At 49.7% G+C, this 22974-nt stretch overlaps 8 protein-coding genes across 8 annotated transcripts; 5 read left to right on the top strand and 3 right to left on the bottom strand.

Moving 5' to 3' along the window:
• Positions 1-1044: 1044 nt before the first annotated feature.
• EURHEDRAFT_529664 (GFA family protein) lies at positions 1045-1973 on the top strand (the record flags this gene model as incomplete). Its single annotated transcript, XM_040787117.1, has 3 exons — positions 1045-1110; positions 1172-1334; positions 1387-1973. 3 exons carry the CDS (start codon positions 1045-1047, stop codon positions 1521-1523), a joined length of 366 nt encoding a protein of 121 aa, XP_040640517.1. The 3' UTR covers positions 1524-1973.
• Positions 1974-3629: 1656 nt separating this feature from the next.
• EURHEDRAFT_514071 (uncharacterized protein) lies at positions 3630-5036 on the bottom strand (the record flags this gene model as incomplete). Its single annotated transcript, XM_040786236.1, has 5 exons — positions 3630-4046; positions 4100-4227; positions 4396-4494; positions 4556-4747; positions 4859-5036. 5 exons carry the CDS (start codon positions 5034-5036, stop codon positions 3630-3632), a joined length of 1014 nt encoding a protein of 337 aa, XP_040640516.1.
• A 2861-nt stretch (positions 5037-7897) lies between these two features.
• Positions 7898-9402, top strand: EURHEDRAFT_452003 (uncharacterized protein; the record flags this gene model as incomplete). The annotated part of the gene is made up of 3 exons (XM_040783994.1): positions 7898-8079; positions 8132-8365; positions 8430-9402. 3 exons carry the CDS (start codon positions 7898-7900, stop codon positions 9400-9402), a joined length of 1389 nt encoding a protein of 462 aa, XP_040640515.1.
• A 70-nt stretch (positions 9403-9472) lies between these two features.
• Positions 9473-11645, bottom strand: EURHEDRAFT_410615 (putative MFS sugar transporter). The gene is made up of 7 exons (XM_040781399.1): positions 11283-11645; positions 10678-11227; positions 10541-10628; positions 10293-10491; positions 10145-10245; positions 9999-10097; positions 9473-9950 (listed from the first exon to the last, which is right to left on the bottom strand). Exons 1-7 carry the CDS (start codon positions 11381-11383, stop codon positions 9736-9738), a joined length of 1353 nt encoding a protein of 450 aa, XP_040640514.1. The 5' UTR covers positions 11384-11645; the 3' UTR covers positions 9473-9735.
• Positions 11646-12052: 407 nt separating this feature from the next.
• EURHEDRAFT_410613 (uncharacterized protein) lies at positions 12053-14074 on the top strand. The gene is made up of 4 exons (XM_040781398.1): positions 12053-12677; positions 12756-13234; positions 13384-13453; positions 13510-14074. The coding sequence occupies exons 1-4, from the start codon at positions 12386-12388 to the stop codon at positions 13641-13643; spliced, it is 975 nt and encodes a 324-aa protein (XP_040640513.1). The 5' UTR covers positions 12053-12385; the 3' UTR covers positions 13644-14074.
• Positions 14075-15072: 998 nt separating this feature from the next.
• Positions 15073-16437, top strand: EURHEDRAFT_452070 (putative integral membrane protein; the record flags this gene model as incomplete). Its single annotated transcript, XM_040784001.1, has 6 exons — positions 15073-15238; positions 15289-15308; positions 15365-15401; positions 15449-15516; positions 15569-16041; positions 16098-16437. 6 exons carry the CDS (start codon positions 15073-15075, stop codon positions 16435-16437), a joined length of 1104 nt encoding a protein of 367 aa, XP_040640512.1.
• Positions 16438-16939: 502 nt separating this feature from the next.
• Positions 16940-17941, bottom strand: EURHEDRAFT_410611 (peroxiredoxin). The gene is made up of 3 exons (XM_040781397.1): positions 17720-17941; positions 17476-17657; positions 16940-17395 (listed from the first exon to the last, which is right to left on the bottom strand). Exons 1-3 carry the CDS (start codon positions 17904-17906, stop codon positions 16958-16960), a joined length of 807 nt encoding a protein of 268 aa, XP_040640511.1. The 5' UTR covers positions 17907-17941; the 3' UTR covers positions 16940-16957.
• A 2448-nt stretch (positions 17942-20389) lies between these two features.
• Positions 20390-22942, top strand: EURHEDRAFT_552733 (putative hydrolase; the record flags this gene model as incomplete). The annotated part of the gene is made up of 7 exons (XM_040787565.1): positions 20390-21039; positions 21097-21313; positions 21367-21551; positions 21604-22223; positions 22276-22416; positions 22467-22597; positions 22648-22942. The coding sequence occupies exons 1-7, from the start codon at positions 20709-20711 to the stop codon at positions 22940-22942; spliced, it is 1920 nt and encodes a 639-aa protein (XP_040640510.1). The 5' UTR covers positions 20390-20708.
• Between the last annotated feature and the right edge of the window lie 32 nt (positions 22943-22974).

Here is a 22974-nt window from a genome sequence, read left to right as displayed (position 1 = left end):
TTGATCCAATTAGTGATACAGAGGAACAGAACCCTACATCAAACTCAACACAGCCTTCACAACAGCAGACTCGGGGAAGAAAGAGGCAAATAAGTGTTTCATCCCAAGATTCACATTCATCCAAATCAAATAATGAGCCTGATTTACCTCAGCAGTCAACCCAGAGGATATCAGGAAGGGTTCGAAAGCGATCAAGATGGCTTGCTGATTATGAGGTTTAAATTAAGCAATATGTTGTATATAAATACAAATATAACTGTTGTCACGGGCTCGGAATAGTAGATAATAACGAACTGAATTCCTATCTAGACTATTGTAGCCATCAACGAGAATATCGAATCTGGAGAAGAAAAGAGAAGAGGAAGTCTATCTAGGTAATGAAGGGGTTTTATAGGGGTTGTTGCTGACATGGTTGAGTAGCAGCATTTGCGATGTATCATTCATTGCTGCAGTGTTGAGCCGTCATATATGAGTCGTCACAACTGTTACCTTCCGTACTGATTCAGTATGATTTCTTCTTGTAAAGCTGATACAGTGAAAATTACAAGAAAAGAGGGATAACTTATGCAAGGCACGTGCGAGCTGGATTTTGCCCCATTTTGGGCCAAATGGGCCAGCCCATGAGCCATTGGGTCTGGACAAAGCATGCCCGGCCCGCCCATGGGCCGAAGACTTTTGTCCAAACCCGTCCATGGGCGGGTTTTTGGGCCGGCCCAATGGGCGGCCCGTGGGCCAGGCCAGGTCTATTGAATACTGTATTTTGAAATCAGTTATACCTCCACGCTCTTGGGACTTCATTCCCGCAAAATAAATCCTAGATATGCTAATTTGTGTTGGCTCACTGCTCTGAAATTTCGGCAGAAGTGCAGTGGAATTTGGTGTAGATGACCAATGAGTCATCATCATAATGGTTGGGATAACAACAATATTGTTGGGGCCAACCATCGGTGCTTAGTCACAAGTCAACCTGGATGTAGCCAACTACTTATGGGTTTCTTAAGGTTCTCTTCGTGAAACATTTCTGGAGTCAGTACTACTCTGAGAATGGCTGTCGGCGGCTGTTTCTGCGGCAAGGTTCGAATCAAATATAATGGCCAGCCTCTGGCGTCGGCTAGTACAACCCACAGCATTAAAATTTTTGTGAAACTAAACTAATCTTATCCTCCATTAGGGACTGTGCCACTGTCTTGATTGTCGCAAGCTTACTGGGGCACTCTATACCTACAATTATGTTGTCCGAAGTGCAGAACTGGATATCTCTGGAAGTCTGAAAGAAGTGGCAAAAACATCGGATAGTGGAAATAATATTAGGAATTTTTTCTGTCCTGACTGTGGTCTGTATCATAAGACTGCATTTGGGAAAACAGCCTCTGACGAAAATGATAGGCACGCCGCTTTTTGGACAGAAGATAAAATCTGACAGAGATTTTAACGAGATTACAATCCTCCGGGCAGGAATATTCGATGATATCCAAATTTTGAATGATCGGAAACCCGAGGCGGAGATATACACTGATAGATGATTAAAGTGGGTAAATCCCATTGAAGGGGCTGATCAATTTAGTGGCATGTTGTCACTATCATACCCTAATGATCAAGCTTGACACTTTGAGGCGTGTCATATGAACTACTCCTGCATGATGTCAGAAGCCGCAAAGGTCTGATACATGAGGAAACATGGTTGCTACTGTGAGCTGTGAGCTGGGAGGGTGCTGAATAGGGATATGAAAGTAGCATGTATATCAGTTTGGTGTTGTCAGCGCATGGAGTAGAATGTCATGGACAGCCCTGTGACCCTGCCCAGAACCTGGTGAATACAGTTGAGGCCACCTGACCGTAGACAAATCTGCAACATCCAACCCTCAACGCAGCACCAAAAATTCGTGAGTACCTGCTCACGAATTCCACACCAGCAACCGAGTACAGAAGCATTGCAATTGCCAATCCTATGCCTGATATCAATATGGGGGAAGCCCCGGGCGCCCGCGAATCCCAGACTGCTTCCCCCCAGGAGCCCACCACCTCGAAGCGACCGCCCAAACAACTGAGACCAGAAACACCAAAGGGGACCACACAACCTGCTCCTACCCTCGGGAACTGGCAATTACCTGGCCAGTCTGTTCAGGACACGCCCCCAGCATCCCCCTCCCATGAAACCCCCAGAGTCAATTGGGCCTCGAGCTCCGAAGCCACATTGCAGCAGCGGTAGCATCCCGCACAGCAGAGATAAAAACTACAGGAGATGAGGTCCTAGACCTTGTGTCTATGATCAGTCAGAAAGTCTCCAGTTGGGAGGAAAAAGGCCTTAGGAGTGCAGCAGCCTTGGGAAAAGACTTTAGGACCCTGGTCCTCAATTTCAGCAAGAACTTGGCTACTGGGGGCACCACCAAGGGGAAGAGAACCACCAGTTCTTTCCCTCTGCGCACAGAGGCTATGCCGAAGTTGCTAAAAAAGCCCCAGCTAGCATCCCCAAGACTCAACCAAAACTACATGAGACTCCCCACAAGTCACCACAACTGGAGAAGCCCCCCCGAATCTTCCTCCACCTCCCCAAAGATCATGTAGCCTGCCGAGCTAGCCCTTATACCACTATTGATACACTAAGAAAACACTTAGACAAGACCTGTTCTGCAGCTGTAAAAGAGGTCCAACAAGTGCCCTCTGGCCTGGCTATTTGGCCTAAGGATGGTTTGGGTCTCCAGCTCCTCATGGAACGTAGGGAGACCCTGGAGTGTCTACTACAAGGTTCCAAAGTGGAAATGGAACAGAAATGGGCCATCTTTGTCCTGCAAAACACGCCACGACAGTATACTAGTTTTGATGGGACTCAAGAGCCCATAAACAAGCAGATGGCCTTGGATGGATTCAAGCTACAGTCAGACCTATCCCCCTTGAAGTTCTACTTCTCGAATAAAAACCCACTGTCTAGTACTCTCATTATGGCTGTCCCCGAGTATCAGGCCCGAGCTGTCCCTAAATGGATCAATCTTTTTGGCAAAAATGTACAAATCAAACACAAACCTCTCCGAGCTCGTATAGAGCAATGTACATGATGCTGGGACTATCATAACCCCTGGACCTGTGTGACGGTTCATATATGACGGCTCATATATGACGGCTCAACACTGCAGCAATGAATGATACATCGCAAATGCTGCTACTCAACCATGTCGGCAACAACCTCTATAAAACCCCTTCATTACCTAGATAGATTTCCTCTTCTCTTTTCTTCTCCAGATTCGATATTCTCGTCGATGGCTACAATAGTCTAGATAGGAATTCAGTTCGTTATTATCTACTATTCCGAGCCCGTGACAACCTGTACTTGAACACCCAAGTGCCGAATTTGCAGCAAGAGAGACCACACTGAAGAGTTCCATCCTTCTCCCGAAGATGAGGGGAGCTCAGACCCATGCTGCACCAACTGCTGTGGACCATTCCCAGCAGACCACTCCAACTGTCCAACCCGACCTACCATACATCAGGGAATCATCCAGCGGCTTTCCAAGTCACAATATGTGGCAGTTAGGAAAGCTGGAGTACGATAATCTATCTCCATCCACAGATCCCTTGACAATCACTATTCCAGTGTTCTTCCTATCACCTTCCACTCCACCTTAGCAATTCCCTTATACTGAGTTCGAATTATCGTCACATGACCATGCCGATGACGATGTATCATCACCGTTGAAAATATCAATCAGGGCTACCACCGAACCATATGATCCTGATATCATTAAGAAGGTGCCAGCCACGAGCACGAAGCAACTCCAGGACACCATGAAATACCACCAGGTTGTTTGTTCTTTTGTCCAATTGTCGTATAGCCACATGCAGCCCATAGGATGGAATGACATAAATGTACCAAAGACGGCACTGATCAAAGATACCAATGCGCTGAACTCAGGGATTCCGCTTGCAATGCAGTAGGCTATGACAATGATAGTGGATGTGCAACCCAGCCAGGTGATCCAGTGAGTCCAAGTGTTTGTTGTTAAATGCTTTGTTCCCTGCAGTCTGCAAATGAAGATGTACTTTGACGTCAACTGAAAGGTATAAGCAGGTTCTTTCTTCAGGGAAGATCTTTGTGAGGACTCACGTGTGCATTAAGCACTGTAGAAACAATGAGCCCTGGTAGGGCTAAGCCATAACAGACACGCTTCATTAGCGCCCCTGCCGAGCTCAACACCAGTGATGCGACATTAGAACCGCAGTAGTAGTACACCACTATAGCGATGATGAGGTAGACAGCAGTGGTTATTGATCAAGTGATAGCCAGTGATTTGGGGTAGAGATTTGCGTCCGCCATTTCCAAGATGATAGGGAGATATGACAGGGGCCCGCAGAAGGCAAAGATGATAGAAGAGACAGCTGACATGCCCTCCGCGAAGGAACAATCACCCCAAAGCTGCCATTCTGTAGTGGGGTCAACTTGCGACAATGCAACATTTGCCGGTCTGCCCTGTACACCAACAGCAATTGTAAGAGTAAAAGCTTTTGCTCATCATTGCTTGTCAGTTTGAGAAGCCTGTTGCATTCTGAGATAGTTTCTCACCTGCTCCAAGAACACTTCCCATCCCAGCCCACGCAACCCAGCTCATTTTTCCAAGTGTTTGAACACTTGTAAATATCCATCCGATGACTGTGGCTACAGCTACGAAAGCAGCAGTACAAGTGGCGTGCATTGAAACCGCATTCAGTCCAATGGAGAGGCCTAGAATGCCTGACCCGGCAATGAATATCCAAACTGCCTTTAGTGTTAGCATGATCCCCCTGAACTGGTCGGGGTCAAGGTCTTTACAGAGGCAGAATGCCACAGAAAATATTTCTCAGCCTGCCCTGCCGAACATCAGCGCACCGACATCTGCGATTGTATACATGTCAGGGTGGTTCAATTTGAAGCACCCGACAATATAAGCAGACCATGTAGTGATAGAAGAAATGGCCAATAATGCTAGCACTCCAGGTATCATACCCAGAGTATCAAAAACCTGGGGTAATGACAACACGCCAATGCCTACTTCAATTTTCATCATCAAGATTGACACTGGTATGGAAATACAGAAAACACCGAGAATTTGGGGCAGGCTGGGGGCCCCGCCCCATGAGCTGCCCTGAACTAACTATGATTGGTGTAGTGCGATATCCGATTGACAGATTGAGTATAATACAGGTAGTCTTGGGACTTTAGGGCGGGTAACATCATGGCTCACCCCGCCGCAAAGCTTGCTGGGGCGGGGAATTGCCTGCCAAAACTCACCCCACCCCACCCTGAGTGACACTCTTATTTTCGAGAGTGTAGTTGTGAATTTGAAAAAGGGTTGTGTGATCCAAAGAAGATAATCAATTTGTTGCCATTCCTCTGAATCTAACATTAAATGAGGATGCCCATATTGAGTGCAAACCCCATCAAGTATCGACTGCAGTTGCTTAGCACGCCGAAGCATCAGAAAAGCTGAGTTCCAGCAAGTTCAGACATCTTGAATTGGAAGCAGCTTGGCTGAACCAGTCTGAAGACTACAGAATGCTTTCCGGCGTTGTGGACTGGCATTAACAAAGACTGCTAGGTTCTGAACCTGGAGTAGGATTTAGCAACCATGGAACTATTGAATTGGGTCAATGTAAGATTATGACCTTACCTTATTGAGGGTGTTCACAATCTCGCTTTGCTGGGGTTGTATATGAAGAGATTGAGAACAAACTTCAGACCACTCTGTCTTGGTTACCTCATTTTGGGGCTCTGCTTTTATTTGGCCAGGGAGTTGCTGGAGACTTAGTTGAATGACATGAGCAATGCATGGAACGCAGATGATGATGGCATCATGATCTAGCTCCAGTGACTGCACTGATTCCTGGATGCTGCTGACCAAAATGTGATTGTTTGATGCATTATCAGTCGTGATTGCTAATACTCGACTAGCAATCTAATGTTTTCGGAGTAATCCAAACAGAACATTGCTAAGATTGGTGCCAGAATGTGTTCCATAGAGCATGCTAGTCCCACCCCTAGCTCCAGCCCTGCCTCCAGAGCCGCAACAGTGACTGCATAGGTCTTGCGGCAATTATGCTGGTGTAGTCGCATTAATGGGCTGTTGACTGCCCTGGGGTGCTAGTGCCCCTCATCTCAATGTCCTCCTCTTGTCAAGCTAGGCCCCAGATATCGCTGGGTTTGGGGGCTGTTAGGAGCTGAGCTGCTCCGCGGTCGTGATTGATGCTGGTCTTTGTCACGGGCTCGGAATAGTAGATAATAATGAATCAATGTTCCTATCTAGACTATTGCAACCATCGACGAGAATATCGAATCTGGAGAAGAAAAGAGAAGAGGAAATTTATCTAGGTAATGAAGGGGCTTTATACAGGTTGTTGGCGACATGGCTGAGTAGCAGCATTTGCGATGTATCATTCATTGCTGCAGTGTTGAGCCGTCATATATGAGTCGTCACAGTCTTAGTTAATCACAGTGAAAGTGAACCCTGGCAAGCTTGGACTGGCTGGTACTGGACTGGTCTCTTGTTGGGGGCTTTCAGCTGGCACAAATATATTCTTGGATTCTGTGTTTTTCCTTCTCGGTTCCTTTCTCGCTGCTTGTTTAGCAGGACAATTCCCTGCTGTTGCTGGGTGTGGACTCCAGCCAAATTATCATAGCAGTAAACACCCGATGCTAAAATATATATTTCTTACAAAACTTGGTGTCTTTTACACTACCTATTAAATTACCAATCACCAACGCATGGTGGCCCTATGATGTCGTGTTGAAAGGTTTAGGAGAGAAAGTGAAGTATCTGCTCATCAGGACATATCACTCAACTGCTGTTGAGTACCTGAGTCTACGCGTGTGGCGTAGTAGCGCAGACTGAATTTGCATCAGCAGCCATGGGGGTGCATGGGCGTCTACTGTCATCAAAGATGAATGAATAGACTTCCTCGGCTTTAATACACTCTGTAAGCTGCGGGTTGTTTTTATTTAGATCTATTTGATACATTCCACTTTCATTTCATTTTATACCGCATCTTGCATAACAGCGCATCGCCGAAACGCCAGATCGAATACGTGGCGCGAGGTTCCCGCAGCTAATCAATAGCGTCACAGCTGAATGCATATTCCTTTCTCCATTGCAGCAGCTGAACACAAATTTCACCATAGAAAAGCGAGGAGTTGGTGCCACATCTAGCAGCACGCGGTCTCAACCACTCTTGCCATCTGAGACATGTCCAAGGTGTGTCCAATCATCTTCGAGAACATGGCGTTCTCAAGATCAGTCTTGCCGGAGGAGACAACGATCTTGGTTGCATTTCACAGCTATTCCGCAACGCTCCCAGCACTTGAGCCATACCACCTCAGCTCGGAAAGTGCGGGCCGGTCGTAAAAAGCAATGATATTGGGCAGGAAGCGCATTCAGCGCTGATGCTGCCGCCTTACTTCACCTATTTTCGCCACGAAAAAAGGCCTGTCTCGTTCAGCATCATTTTCGGACTCTTCCAGCTCACGAATTCAGTAGATGATGAGTTCCTCAATTGTATAGTCCGGAAGGAGTTTGCTATTGGCCATTTTTGTTACTGTCTCGTATTATTCTAGGCTTCTGGTCGATAAGAACCCTGGCGAAATATACTTGTAAAATCTGGATTGGCGGTCAACCTTTCAATACTCCGCGCCTCCTAGTGGTATGTAGCTATACGAGTATATGTCGAGCTAAACAGTTGATCCCGGCTTGTACCTGACGATAATGAGCATTTTCCAGCTAGACTGGTCAGATGTGATGTAGCTGCTCGTGCATGTTCCACTTTGTGTTTTCTGCGATGTTACTGTGATGGGTATTAAAAGGACATCTGACCACGTACAGATATTTTTGCATTCATTTACTGTGAACAGTCCTTTCCAAGACGTATCTCTCCCGCAATGCACCCTGAATCCTATAGCTTAGCTGAGGTCCTGGCAGTAGCCGACATTCACCCTTTCTATAATTCAGAAGTCCAGTATCCTCCTCAGCCTGATGCAATTCAGCATGCCCGAGAATCCGCCACAAAGACTGCGACAGAAGTCAATCTTCATACTCGACCTATGGTCACAAAAAAGGATCTGTACGTTTATCATTCGCCAGTTGTCTCTCTTTTACTAACATTTTATTTCTAGTTACAAGGTCATTAAGCGTCTGACCCATGATACAAGCCCAGGCAATGTTTACCGACTCAATTCCTACATAAGCATCACCGGCGGCGGTTCCGGTGGGTTACCGTTGATGTTCGCCACTGATGTAAAAGAAAACCGCAGACACAGATCAGTTTTCGGCGATTTCATGGCGGCCTGTCGACTTGTTGACCCGGGCGATTGGGTTCTTACTACCCATGCGTCAGGTTATTTGTACCGGTACGAAAGCCCGCTAATTTGTTGACCCTTATTCACCTTGATCAAGCTAACCAACAGGGTCTAGATCTCTCGACCTCACCACTGAGCTTTTTGAGAATGCCGGGGCAACTGTTCTAAGCTGTGGCAATTATATGACCCCAGCCGAGGTTTTCCAGTATCTGGCCCACTATCATGTCAACGTTTTGACTGGAGATGGTAGCCAGATCATCCAATTGATCCACCATATATCAATGTTACCGGTAGAGCAAGGGCAACGACTCAAACTAACCAAGATAATTTACACATCAGAGCCTCTGACTCAGGCTCAGAGAGAGCACATAATCAAGACTCTCGGGCCGATTAAAATATTCTCTATCCTCGGAAGCGCAGAGTCCGGCCCCTATGCCATTGGAAGTCCGGACCTTACTGGACAACAGGAATGTACTTCAACAGTGAACTTTGTCTTTGACACTCGGACGATGCTTATTGAAATCTTTCCTTCATCAATCATGGAGGAACCTTCACCATTAAGCGCAAGACCTGTGCCAAATGGAGAGCCCGGCATCATTGTCCAGACCTCTTTACAACGACTACGCAATCCTGTGGTTCGCTATAACACGGGTGATATTGGCTCCGTGCATGCCCTGCCCGAGCGTGCCCGTGATATTATCGCTCAGGAAGATTGGGAGCATCTTCGCGTCCTCCGCCTGCACGGCCGTGATCGCCGGTTCAGCTTCAAATGGTTTGCTGTTTACTTCGAGTTCGAAAATGTTGCGACCTTGATGCAAGCCGAGGGAACTGGCATTTTGCAATGGCAAGTCATACTCGATACCCTAAAGTCATCCCCACAGACGACGTTAGAAGTCCGCATACTTCGCGCAATTGACAGGGAGGGCTTACAGTCCAAAGAGGCTCTTGTTAAGAAAATCAGGTTGTTCTTCAACCTTCTGCCGGAGAATGAACATCTTTTCCAGATCACCTTTGTGGACGACATTGGGGGATTCGAGAAGAGCGGGACTGGGACCAAGGTGATGAAATTTGTAGATAGGACGCATTAGCGTCTTGAGCCCATCACTGTGATACTTCCGGGCTTTATTGGCTAAATGTATATAGCGGAATCAAGAGTGATTCATATTTAGGCACATTCTGGCAATTATAATGGATATCGGACTGACATTACAAATATATAATCGACACCACCCACAGATAATCGACACCAGGCTCGAAAGCAATAACGAGCAGCGGCTTACCAGCGATCCATGAATTGGGTACAATAAGTGGAAACTCGACGGCTTCCCATTACATTATGACCAGCCCCGAGGGTATTACGGTTCCGGCGTAAGTGATTCTGGCTAATAAGCCTAGGGAGTAAATACCGCCCCGATACCTCTTTATCCAACCTTCGGCGCTTCCGTCTCAGTCTTCGCTGCGCCTTCATCGCTTTCTCCAGAGGCTGAAGTCGGAGGTTGTTGGGTGACCTGTCGACCAACCTCGGCCCTCTCGGCGTCAGTCGCATCGGTAATGTGGACAGCCACTTCTTCTCCGAAGTTCTTGGCGATTTCTTCGAGAGTCAGGCGGGCAGTTTCGGGGAAAAAGAAATAGATGACTGCGAGTGTTAGTGGCTAGTCATATGGTGGCAAGGAGGAAAACATACCCGGAATGAAGAAGGCGGACCAGCAAATGATCACGAGGTAGTACTTCCAGCCGACATTGTTAAAGCCCATAGGCGCAGTCTGGAGCAGAATGAGGGTAGCTGGTGTGGTTAGTCAGGGTACAGTACGGATTGGCGCCTGTACTTACAAGCAAACTGCCCGAACAGTGAGAAGCCCATTCCGATAGGCCGGATCTCAGTCGGGAAGATCTCAGAAACGTAGAGGTACATGGTCGTGTCACAGAAAGTTCTGGACAAGTCAGTACATGTATCGGTCGTTGGCTCGGCTGTTCTTACCCTTGGAATGCTAAATACAAGAACATGAAGAAGATACCGAATCCGTTTCCAACCCGGTTGGTTGTGCCGGCGTATTCAGCCGTCATGGCAGCCAGGCACGATGTGGTGACTATAATACCGACAAAGCCAGTGATGTACATGCCCCGTCGAGAGTTGACCTTGTCGTGGAGCCAGGCTCCGAGAGGGTTGTAAATGACACCTGCATCTGTCAGCTGCATCTTCGACCAATGCGTACTGGATCATCTTACCAGCAGTGGTTAGCCAAATGGCGCTCAGCAACAGGGGCATTGATCCTGTCATGCCAAGGTTGGTATACAGGAGAACAGCATAGTTGTTCTACTCCAGTTAGCGACTGAACAGTCGAATGAAATGCCACGAAACTCACGATAATCAATGGTCCACCGAATTCCGCTCCCCATTGAGTCAAGAAGCCAATAACCATACGCCTACGGTAGGAAGGCTTCTTGAAGACTGCAGTCCAAGGACTGCCACCCCATTGTGAAAGCTTGTCAGCCTCGAGGCGAATTTGCTCCTTAGTCTGAAAGAACTCCTCCTTGGCCACCTCGTTGTTCGGGTCGTCCGGTGAGGCTCGAAGCTGCGTCAGAACATGTTCTGCCTCGTCCATTTTTCCTTTCGAAATGAGCCAACGCGGCGATCTAGGGAGCCAAGGAGAACCGATGAGCAGAATCAAGGCCGGCAGACACTGAACGGCGAGCGGGAATCGCCAACCAAAGGCAGGAATGGTGGTCTCGGCATAGTAGCAGGCGAATCCAATCCATCCGGCCAACATGTAACCGAAAACCAGGAAGATGGCGTGGTGACCGACGAGCCATCCGCGACGGAAGGCACTCGCCATTTCGGACAGATACATGGGACAGACGGTGACGAGAATTCCGATGCCAAGACCGCAGATAAATCGACCCGCTTGGAACATCCTGTCGCACTTGTTAGACTGTCTATAACATCGCATCATACTGGCAGGCGACATACTGGAGCGAGTTGGCACCGGCCTGCAATGCACCCCCGAAGAGAGAAAAGAAAGCTCCGAACTGAATATTTGCTTTGCGACCAAAGAAGTCGCAAGACCACATCATAAACAGTGATCCCACGGCTCCTCCAGCACTAAACACTCCGTTGGCTGTCGACACGACGGGTGTGGTTATAGACGCATATCCGGGTTCTCCTTCGGCGGGCAGGTTGAAGTAGGTATACCATCCTGGTTGACCGATGGTACTACTGATGATCGAAGTGCAGTAACCGTAGGTCTATAGAGATTCGGATTAGCAATGTGGACAGGATTGAGAAATAATGAAAGAGAAATAGCTCACCAACGACCCGATGGCCACAAAGATAGTGACCAGTCGATTGTAGGAACTCGTTTGCGACCCGAATCTTCCCATTATGGACTGACTGGCTTAACAAAATCCTAAAATCATGAGATTTCAAGAAGACCTGGCGAGTAAGCAGCGAGGCCAGAGAAATATGTGGGATTGCTTGGCTTGCTTGGCCGATGATTTTTGCGTATTTAATATATGAGATAGGAGAGCATACACGTACCATACAACCCCGGCAGCCATGCTGTAGAATGCAAGCCCGGTGGGCCAGCAGTGTCAGGCTAGGGGATCCACCGGTTGACCATCAATTAGAAGCGAGACGGACAACGGGGATTGTCTCTAAATGGCTCGGTCGTAGAGATCGTCGACGTTTGCCCAACGGGAGGTCTTCCGAAAGGACAGTGCCGTTAGGAGAGGCCACTTTACGACTCAGTCGGCACATGAATTGCGTCGGCAAATTGAAAGCTCTTCAGGAAATACGGAAAAAAGAAAGTTTGATGGACAGGTGGCCCATGCTCCGTGGCTGTGGGACTGAGGGTCCGCTCAGAATTGGGATAGTCGACCATTCCGAGACTAGCTACTCGGACCGGGCTATCCACTTTTAGTTGACAGCGATGACAGCGGAGGGTAACAGCATAAGAAGTCGCCCTGTGGTACAGAGAGTATCGTCCGGCCCCAAGTTGCACAACTGATTCTCAAAGTACATTTTTCCTTGTCTCATTTTCCTGCTACACAAACTTGCGGATCATTATTATCACCATGGCCAATCGATCTCCGTTCGACCTTCCTTTCGACCAGTTGCCGAATCCCAGGCAGGTCTGGGTCGGCAAACCGGGTAGCTATGAGGAAGGTCTAGGGAGGCTAGCCATCCTGACTCCTGAGGTAGTGGCTAAGGCGGCCGCTACTGAGATTAAAACTGGCCGACGAATCACCACGAACTGGGAAATGACGAAGCTGGATTACCCCAACCTGAACCGTCAACCATGCCACCATCAGATCGTCCCCTTACTTGGCGGCGTGGCTTTTGACGATATCTTCACTATGAATCCCCGTAGGTGATCTATTGTCCTAGTGCTGAGCTTTTGCTTTGTCTTCTGCTGTCCCGGAAGTTAATACAATGTCAAACCAGAGCAAAGTAGTCAATGGGATGGCCTCCGGCACTTCTCCCAGACCGTCCCTGGACAAACGGAACGGCTTTTTTACGGTGGTACAACCGCAGCCGAGATTAATGACCGCACCAACGATCGGATCGGTCTGCAGCACTGGGCACGAGAAGGTATTGCCGGCCGCGGAGTGTTGATTGACTACGCGACGTGGGCAGCGAAAAAAGGGATCACGTATAGCACCTTTTCCACTCACCAGGTGAAATTGTCCGATATCCTGGAAATAGCTCGGGAGTGTAACATCACATTCCAAAAAGGGGATGTCCTTTTTGTTCGCATTGGAGTTACCAAGGAGTGGGAGACGATCATGACCGACGAGCAAAAGAAAGCCTACTCGGACAACAAGGCCCCGGAACACGCCGGTGTCGAAGCGACTACGGACGTCCTGCGCTGGTTATGGGACACTGGATTTTCAGCCATAGCCGGAGATGCCATCAGCTGGGAGGTAAGCCAGTAAACACTAAGAAACTCTTTTTCTTCCTTCCCCCCGAGACCGAATGCGTTCCTCCCTGATGGAGACCCAAAAAAGAGGTCTCCCACAACTACACTAAATCCTGCATGATGCATGGGATGGCTGACCGCAGAAATCAACAGGTGTATCCGCCGCAAAATCCAGACGTCTTCTTGCACGAATACGTCCTGGCGGGATGGGGCATGCCCATTGGTAAGTGAAACTGTAAATGGAAGCGCAAACGTACCGCCGCTCATTACCCACTTTAGGCGAACTATTCGATCTCGAAGCGTTAGCCCGGCTTTGCGAGGAACAGCAACGATGGTCATTCTTTGTCTCGTCAGTGCCGCTAAACATGCCGGGTGGAGTGTCGTCGCCGCCGAACGTGATGGCCATTTTCTAGACCTGCCAATGCAGGTTCCGCAACAGTACTCCGTAGTTGCAGTTCGCTTTTCTGGTAGGATCACAGAAAATCAAAGCTTTTTTTCGAGTAGCGTGCAGGAAGACGTTGCCCAAAAGGGCCATTTGCATCACTTCCCTGTCAAGCCCTGCATTAGTCTGTAGACAATGGCAGGTTTTTATTATTACAAGTTGAATGATGTGCACTCGTCCGCTCGGTATTTGTTCGGGGCCTCCAATCGGCATGTAATCGTAGCTGCGGCCATTGCTTTGGTCTCGGGGCTTTGACCTCTCCCATTCGGCCACGCAGGACTATAGTGATCCATCTCAAGCATCTGCGCGCCACTGTACGCCACTGTAAGCCATTTGGCGTTGCAGGGGATGGATTACCGTGACAGGGATTTCGAGTGCAATTTTAGATAACTTCGATCAAGGGGATCAACACCATTGTGTGTTGGAAATCCCGCAGCAGCTAAATTTTTCCGTTGCGGCCAAGTCACATGAAACAGATTGAGTAATTTTGAAAACCTTTCGACTGCACGGTTCTAGGACCTTTTAATTGGCTCTAGTCAGGGCTCGTTAGACGGGCGGTATATGGGTCCCGGTCCGTGTGGGCTCCATAGTACCCCGGTCCCCGGTGTAGTCTCAGCCATTTACAGCTAATTCTCACTATACAAGGTTTGCCCGGTCGTTATGGTCCACTAAAACCGAACCGATTGAACTTGGCGCAGTTCCTGAGCAAAGGTACGGTTTCTATGTTTATATCTCATTTCCCGTTCGGGAACATGCATTGCATACTCCATGCTTTGCAGCCTGCCCTGGGATGAGCCTGCTTTTACTGCTTTGAAGTTGTACTTGCTTCAATGCGAAATAAAGAAGATCAATACGGCAATACGGTGTGCGAGTGTGCCCCTGTGGCGTCGGTGGCTGCTTGCAGCCTTCTGTGCTCGAAGGATTCAACTCCCCATCCCGCCCTGATGAATCTTGACCCGGGAGAAGGGAGTCCGTGGAGCCCTTTCTCTAACAGTCCGCGTATCATAATTATCACGGACCTTTCTGGACCCATTCTTTACATTATTTATAGGCTACAAAGTACTAGGATTATAATGAAAGCTATTATCATTAGGGATAATGGTCTGACTGTTCTCTGACATAAGACAACCGGATTGTCCTAGGGAAGGGGGAGGGGGTAAATGATGATCTTTAATGCATCAGGTAGTTTGAGTTCAGGTGTTTGCCTGATAGTTCGGCTGGGCGCAGCGCTGGTTGGTACATTCCATCGATAGAGGATCCCAAGTCGCTGGTGTCTGAACTCCGTACTAATAAAATCCTTCCTCCCGAGTCCGTGGTAGCCCCAATGCTTGTCTGTGGTTCTGTCGAGAGTATCGAGTTTCTGTCGTGTTCCACGCTGTCCGTGTCACTCTTTTCTCAGGATGAGCTTCACAGATCTGCTGCGTCGGGGCGATGGCTCGGTGGATAGATCGGTGCAACAGTGGAACACAGCGACACAGTCACTCTGTATTGCTGCGATGACGATTTTTTTTGGCCTCCGGGTATACACTCGGTTGTTCATTCTCAATGGTTTTAGGAGAGAGGACTGTGGGTGATTGATTTCAGCATGCTGTTGGTACAATAGCTAACTCGGCCAGGGACATGTCTAGGAGCATGGGTAGGGCTCAATATCGCTACTGATATTCTACTGGGTTGTAATGCTAAGAAGAGCAGATACTAGGTGTTGGTTACTCTATTGTCTCCCTTATCAGTAAGTCATCAGTCCCGATCATCCCGAATCCGGACTGACGATAGTAGTGGGTAGCTATGGAGGTGGTATGCACAAGCCCGACGTGCCAGAAGAGAACCTCATCCCATTCCAAAAGGTACGCTGCCAACCATCCATCCTTTTCGCAGATACTCACCGCGCATGACAAGACCGTCTACGTGACCATGGTCATGTACGGCCCAACAGCCTATCTCACCAAGCTCTCCCTCCTCTGGATCATGACCCGTGTCTTCAGTCCCTACCGCAAAGCCGTCATCTTCATCTACATCTTCCTGGGCGTCATGTTGGCATACTATATCCCTGCCGTTATTGTCAAGATTTGCATCTGCAAGCCCATCTCCACGTTCTGGAGCCCTGACAACGGTGGCACCTGTCTGGATCAAACGGCTATCATCCTGGCTGATGCTGTCGTCAGTGTAGTCAGCGATCTAATCGTACTTATTCTTCCCCTTCCGCTGACGCTCAGTCTGCAAATGCCCACAGATCGAAAGATGCGAGTGATGGGCATGCTGGGTGCTGGCGGATTAGCAGTTGCTTGCAGTATCGTCCGCCTTGCTTTGATCGAGATCATCGGGCAGTCCCCCGACGTGACCATGTCTTTCCTTCGGATCAGTATGTTTGGGTGAGTAACTCCTCCACCTGCATCGAGCCATAGCAAATACTGATCGCTCTCTCTAGTAACGCCGAAATCGCGATCGGAGTCATCTGCGCCTGCCTTCCCGCCCTCTCTGCCCTCGTCACGACAATCCACCGCGAATACTCCAGCAACAAGACCACATACCCTTCGAACTACGAAATGAGCAAGGGCTACGGCCAGAGTCGCACCGAGCGTAGCAGACACGGCTTGGCTACGCTGACGGACGACGAGGACGTCTTGATGTACAATGCGCAGGGGAACCCGAGAATCGAGACGTCGGTCATGGGCGATGCCGACAGACAGGGCTCACCTCAGAGTGATCAGATGGGAATCATGAAGACGGTCGATATGTCTACGTCAGTGACAACAGATAATCGATAGGAAAAGAGAGGGGGAAAGAAAAGAGGAGAAAAAAAAAGATTCCCTTGTTCTGGGATTGACGTTCCTTACCCATTACCCTCTTTCTGCAATCTTATTCCTGGTTTATATTCAGTCATTGTATATATGTTCTTGTACCAATTAGTTTTCTTTGTTAATGTAGCTCGGGAGTCCAAAATAATACGTACCGAGAAATGATCGTTCATCTCCTGTGCGGTCAATGTCCCAGAAGACTTCGATAGTCGAGTGCAAGAGGCTCAACGAGTTTATGACTGATGATATCACAGGAGCCTGTACTGGTCCACTGGCGACAATCCTCAATGATGGCTCCCGGCAATGGTTTCATGCTGTAGTGGTGTCGCACTCCGGAACATATACTTGGTCCGTTGTATATATCCGCACCGGTGTCCTGTACTCACGCTGCCAACGACTAAATGTTTACACACGGGATACAGTTTCTAGTATCCACTATATATTGGAGAATTACTATTTTGAGAGCTTCTATCTTACAGTAGCTTCTGCATTAAGCCTTGGTGAAGCGCAGGTACGGCTTGAGCTCGCGGACGTTGCCAAACTTCTTCTCCGCATCGGTGGTGGAAATAGACGGAGGGACGATGACATCGTCACCAGCCTGCCAGTCAATCGGGGTCACAACGCCCTTCTTATCACCCGTCTGCAGCGAGTCGATCACACGCAGGACCTCAGCCGAGTTACGGCCGGTCGAGGCCGGGTACATCATGGTCAGACGGATCTTCTTGCTCGGGTCGATGATGAAGACCGACCGGATGGTGAAGGGAATGCCCTTCTCGGCAATGTTGTCCAGATCCCGCTGGTCAATCATGTCGTAGAGGAAGGCCACCTTGCGTTCAGCATCGGCGATGATGGGGAACTGGAGGTTGGTGCTGGAGACCTCGTTGATGTCCTTGACCCATTCACCGTGGGAGCTGAGGTCGTTGGCACTCTAGACAGTATTTCCAGTCAGCCCACAGAACAGTACAACCGTGCGTAATCCGCACGTCCCGCAATAATGTATCCACATACCAGACCAATCATCTTGACGTTGCGCTTCTCAAACTCATCCTTCAACTTGGCAAAAGCACCCAGCTCGGTGGTGCAGACGGGGGTAAAGTCGGCAGGGTGGGAGAAGAGGATGGCCCAGCTGTCTCCGATGAACTGGTGGAAGTCAATGTTGCCGTGGGTGGTCTGGGCCGTGAAGTTGGGGGCTGCCAACTCGTCAGTGTTCCAGCTTCACCAATCACAGACAATTCGTTTTCCTGGCACGTACCAGTAGCTCCCAGACGCAAGCGAGGCTGCTCCTGGGGGATGTTGGAGACGAAACGGCGGGTGAGGGGCTGCGGTGCGCGGGGCAGCTGCGTCCAGATACCGGGGCGGACAGTGGTCCGGGGGACAGAGGCAACCCGGGGAAGGGCCCTAAGGGCGCGGAAAGCGGTCTGGGGGAGAATTGAAGCCATGGTCAATGTTGTCTCAACAAGTCAAGCAGGTTGTCGCGGAGGATGAGGAATTGACCAAGTCCAACTCAGATGGCGTGAGTAGAGCTAACCGGATCCGGTCTAGTGATTCACGTGATTATGACGTCAATATCTTACCCCCTCCATGCGCAACCAGCCACAGCATACTCTGTACAATTCCTCGAGTCGGTCAGCCTCAGCTGAGCTGCAAGGGTGATTATCGTGATGAGCAATCTGCTTGGCTGTGGGCTGCAGGTTTGGCTCCTAGCTGTCGCTTATTTAAGATCAGAAACGCACACGGTTCCAGGGTCATTGACGATACCTCTATAGACAACGATGGCCAGGTCTTGCCGAGGGCGAAGTCTGAATGCCGTGTAGCAAGGTAAGCCCTGAGCAAGGAGAGATCATGGTCGGTGTACCCCCTATGTCACGGAATATACAGACTCCGGCTAGTGTCCATGGCAAAACCCATCTACCCGCCACTTCTTCAGCAAGCGTCAAGCTGACGAGCTGCCAACATGCAGGGACGAGGTTAGTCTCGTAGTCTGCGGACAGACCGTGTCCTTTCACTGGCCCGATCTCGGCCCGTCGGTGATTGACGGCCCCACGGACCCTTCTTGACGGCAGCTTCGACACCAGATAAGCACGCGGAGTGTGCCAATAGCTAGCCTGCTACAGCTTCCCCAACCGGTAGTCGCCTTGACAGGCCAAACGCGGATAGCTGTCTCCGTTAATCACAGCCGCAGCTACGGTCTTGTAGGACCATTGATCCAGAAAATAAACACCATTGTTGCGACGGGCGACCAATGGCGACCAACTTTGCATCGTGGTCATTCTAAGGCCCACACAGGACCCCCTTTCCTGTGAGTACAATGGACGGATATCTGGCCTGACTCGGACAGCCACCTTCCAAGGAAGAGGAAGATAATGTAGGTCGATTTTAAAACATAACGTCGGGTCGCAAACGCTTCCCCTTCAACAATTCTGAACATTGCGCATTTGCGAACATCACAATATCTCCTACGAACACATGTTCTACTTTGGGAGCCAGATCGAACCCACCGCACACAGCATGGTTTTTGGGCAGCGCAGCGGAATAAACGGGCCGGGTTGATATTCAGTGGGTTGCGAAACTGGCCCGTGGTTCCTGCCGCGAGACCGAGACCGACGGGTAGTATGTGGACATCGCCTTACCCGGCGGCTCTGCGGTACACTACGAAGTACCGGTGCACCTAAACCCAACCAAATGTCTATATTTGACGTAGTTTGGTGACTGCACTGTCGGGTGTTTGAAAGTGCGTAGTGCACTTCGTAGTTGGAGAGGATTGTATTTCTCGGAAATTACGGAAATATTAGGATACTGGCTATGACATGATATCCCGTGTCTATGAGCACTAGCTCTCGACACTCCGAAGGGTGGTGTGAGGCTTGCATGCATTGCCACGGACCAATGCAGACTCTATTCCTGTGTACTTGTACAGCTGGCCGGGCGTCTCACGTAAGACCCTTGAAATAAACGCAGGCTGCGGCTGAGTCGAGTCTTCACGAAGCGTGTCACCAGGGGGCCCCAGCCTCGAGTCTGTCCTCGATTAGCTGCATTTGATCGCGGCCGAACCCGATAGAGATCACACAAGAGTCGAGATGCAATGGAGCAGAGATTCCGATGTCTCTCTCGCTGCTCTATCACAAGCTCCATTTCATCATAGACTGGAATCTTCACACGGTATTCCGGTCAACTGATTCTGTCCGGCCATTTTCGATTTTCGTTCTCCGGACTCTAGACTGCATTTGATATCAACAAGTGCCGAGGATTGTCCGAAAAGGGAATTCCGTACAGTGCCAAGCTCTACCGGCAATGCAGATACAGCCAATGAGAGACCGAGATTGGCACTTCTGCCCAATCACAGTGCCCCGACTAATTCGCCGGTCACCATTCCAGATGCGGCAGGTGGTATCCCGTGACTTTCCCCGTGACTTTGGGAGATTCTTCATGGCTTCGGGGGTTCCAAACGCCAATAAGATCACTGCCCGCAATGATTCGACTCGATTTGCCTAGGAAAGTGTCCTCGTGCCCCAAACTATGTGGTTCCCTTTGGGCCGAAGAGGGGAATTCTGTGTGGACATCACCGTATTTCGACGATCCCCCGGACGGGCGATCTGGATATTGTTGACGGATCTCAGTCTCAACAATGGGCGATTGAGCGGCGGTGAGGGCTTTCCATGGGGCGAGAAGCGTTTTCTCCGTTCCTGGCCTGGGCCGGTATGTGCTTATCCGTGGTTCGCCAGTCTTACTCCCCTGCAAGGACCGCGGACAGAATCTTACTCGCTGCATATGCAGTAGAGCACCAAAATGGCCTATTTCGTTGGCTACGCCAAGCGGGTTTTATGCGCCTTTTTTTTATTCTCTCGCTTTTTTTTTTTGAAATTCGTTTACGCCTATGGGCCCTGTGGACTCAATCCTCCGCCCTCGGGACTTCTCCCTGACCGGGGCTTTGTCCTTGCATCGCCCTCCTCTCGTTCCGAAGTCACTTCGGTGGATCTCACACTCTTGGACGAGAAAACAAATCACATTGCCTAGCATAGTGGTGCGGGGGATGGTGGGCTATTAGTCGAGTAATCCGTAAGGCCGGCCAATCACCCTTACATGTTTGCTGGCTCGACAAGAGCTGGCTCGGAGCGGTGCCCAGGATAGAAGATAGATGCATTCCCATATAAGCCGACTGCCCCTCGAGGACTGGCCGTCTCCTCTTTCAATCTTGACTTGCATGTCGACACCTCTGGAGCTACCCCAGTCCGTACGGCAACATGCATCTTTCATACAGTCTGTTTGCCCCTTTATTGGGGGCTCTTGCTGCAGCTCGCAGCATTCCAAATGCGTATCATCAGAACACGGCTCGCAGTACGCCATATGCTGTGAAGCAATCTCCACTGGATACGCCATGGACAGAGGAGGTTGGCAACAGCCCCTGGCCCGAGTATCCCCGTCCGCAGCTGCAGCGGACGCAGTGGAAGAACCTCAATGGTGTCTGGCAGTATCAGAACGCATCTAGTCTGGACGCAGTGCAACAGCCACCAACGAACCAGACCCTTGCCAATGAGGTGCTCGTGCCGTCGTGCTTGGAGAGTGCGCTTTCCGGTACGTTCTCCTGGGGATTATTTGCTCTATACAGCATGCGCTAACTATACGAAAAAGGTATCCAGGGAAAGGACATGTTCTATTCATGGTATTCGACCAAGTTCGACGTTCCGTCGTCGTGGAACGGTCAGCGCGTACTTCTGCATTTCGGTGCAGTGGACTATGAAGCCACCGTTTTTGTCAACGGGAAGAAAGCTGGCTTCAATCGGGGCGGCTATTTCCACTTTGAAGTTGATGTCACGGATTACTTGTCTTCGAACGAGAAAAATGAATTGTAAGTATCCATCCCTGTTTCAACAAATTGATCTGCAGCTAATGACACTCTAGGTTGGTGTTTGTCCACGATCCTACTGATGACGGCGAAAACGTCATTCCGATTGGCAAGCAGACCTTGAATCCAAGCCACATCTTCTACACGCCCTGCAGCGGCATATGGCAGAGTGTCTGGCTGGAACCAGCTCCGTCAAATTGGATCACACAGCTAGATCTAGATGCTAATATGGATGGTCAAGGTGTGTACAACCTAACCGGAGTCTATGACCAATGCTAACTCGATACGACTAGTCAACGTGACCGTCCACAGCGCGAGTGGAAACGCCACCTCTGTCGAGGTCACGGTATACGATGGCGATGATGAAGTGGCCTCTCACACGGGACAATCGGATCAACCATTCGTGTTCAAAGTTTCCGAACCCAAACTGTGGTCCCCAGACTCGCCTAATTTGTACAACGTCACCGTTCGGCTAGGAAATGATCAAGTCCAGAGTTACACCGGCTTCCGAACTATCTCGAAGGGAAAGATTGACGGCATTGTCCGACCCCTGCTTAACGGTGAATTTGTCTTTATGTTCGGTCCGCTCGACCAGGGCTACTGGCCAGACGGGCTCTACACGCCGCCTTCTCTCGAAGCAATGGTCTATGACCTCAAGTTTCTCAAAGACCTCGGCTTCAACATGGTCCGGAAACATATCAAGATCGAGCCGGCTTTGTTCTATCAGGCATGTGACGAACTAGGCCTCCTAGTCATCCAGGATATGCCCTCTATGAGGCCGTTGCAAGAAAGGACCGATTCGAACTGCAAGAAGACCAGGCTATTGGCCGACGACCAGCAGCAAACGGAATTCGGCCTTCAATTGGAAGTCATGGTCAACCAGTTCAGGAGTTACCCGAGTATTGTCACCTGGGTGAGTACATGCCAAACATGGGCACTCTTATTCTAGTTCTAACGAGTCCCAGGTCATCTACAACGAAGGCTGGGGTCAGATCACCGACTACTATCCTGAATTTGAGTTGACGGAACGCGTCAAGACTTTGGATCCTACGCGACTCATTGATTCAACCTCGGGCTGGATTGACCATGGTGCCGGTGACTTCAGCGCAAGTTGACTTTGAAATCCCGTTTACGGTCTGGAAGCTTACAGTCCCAGGACAACCATCACTACGCCAACCCACAATGCGGAACACCGTTTTACTCTACGGACTCCAGCCCATACGACCCGAGTCGGATCGGCTTCCAGGGTGAATTCGGAGGACTTGGTAACAACGTCACCATTGAAAAGTAAGCCACCGTTCTTACCAAACATCTCGTTTTTTTCTAACCATTTCCAGTCTCTGGCATGAACAAGGAGCTATCGACTCGATCAACCAAACCTACGAAATCGACACCACCATCGAAGCATGGAACTACCGCAGCCACGTCCTGCTCAGCGAACTGGAGGATCAGGTTCGTCGGTACGCGTGCAGTGGTGGTGTCTGGACCCAGACGACCGACGTTGAGGGCGAAGTTAACGGCTTGATGACCTATGACCGACGCATTAAGCGAGTCGACGAGGAGCAGTGGAAGGCCGATATTCAGGCCCTGTATGATGCGGCGGCTGCTCGTGGTGGCGCATCTCAGAAGTAATGTGGCGTTAATGTACGATCTTATATATATTA

Source organism: Aspergillus ruber, assembly GCF_000600275.1.
Source record: "Aspergillus ruber CBS 135680 unplaced genomic scaffold scaffold00007, whole genome shotgun sequence".
NCBI classification, from domain to species: Eukaryota; Fungi; Ascomycota; class Eurotiomycetes; order Eurotiales; family Aspergillaceae; genus Aspergillus; species Aspergillus ruber.
Note: the sequence above shows the minus strand (reverse complement) of the source record. Positions and strands in the feature narration are given on the sequence as shown.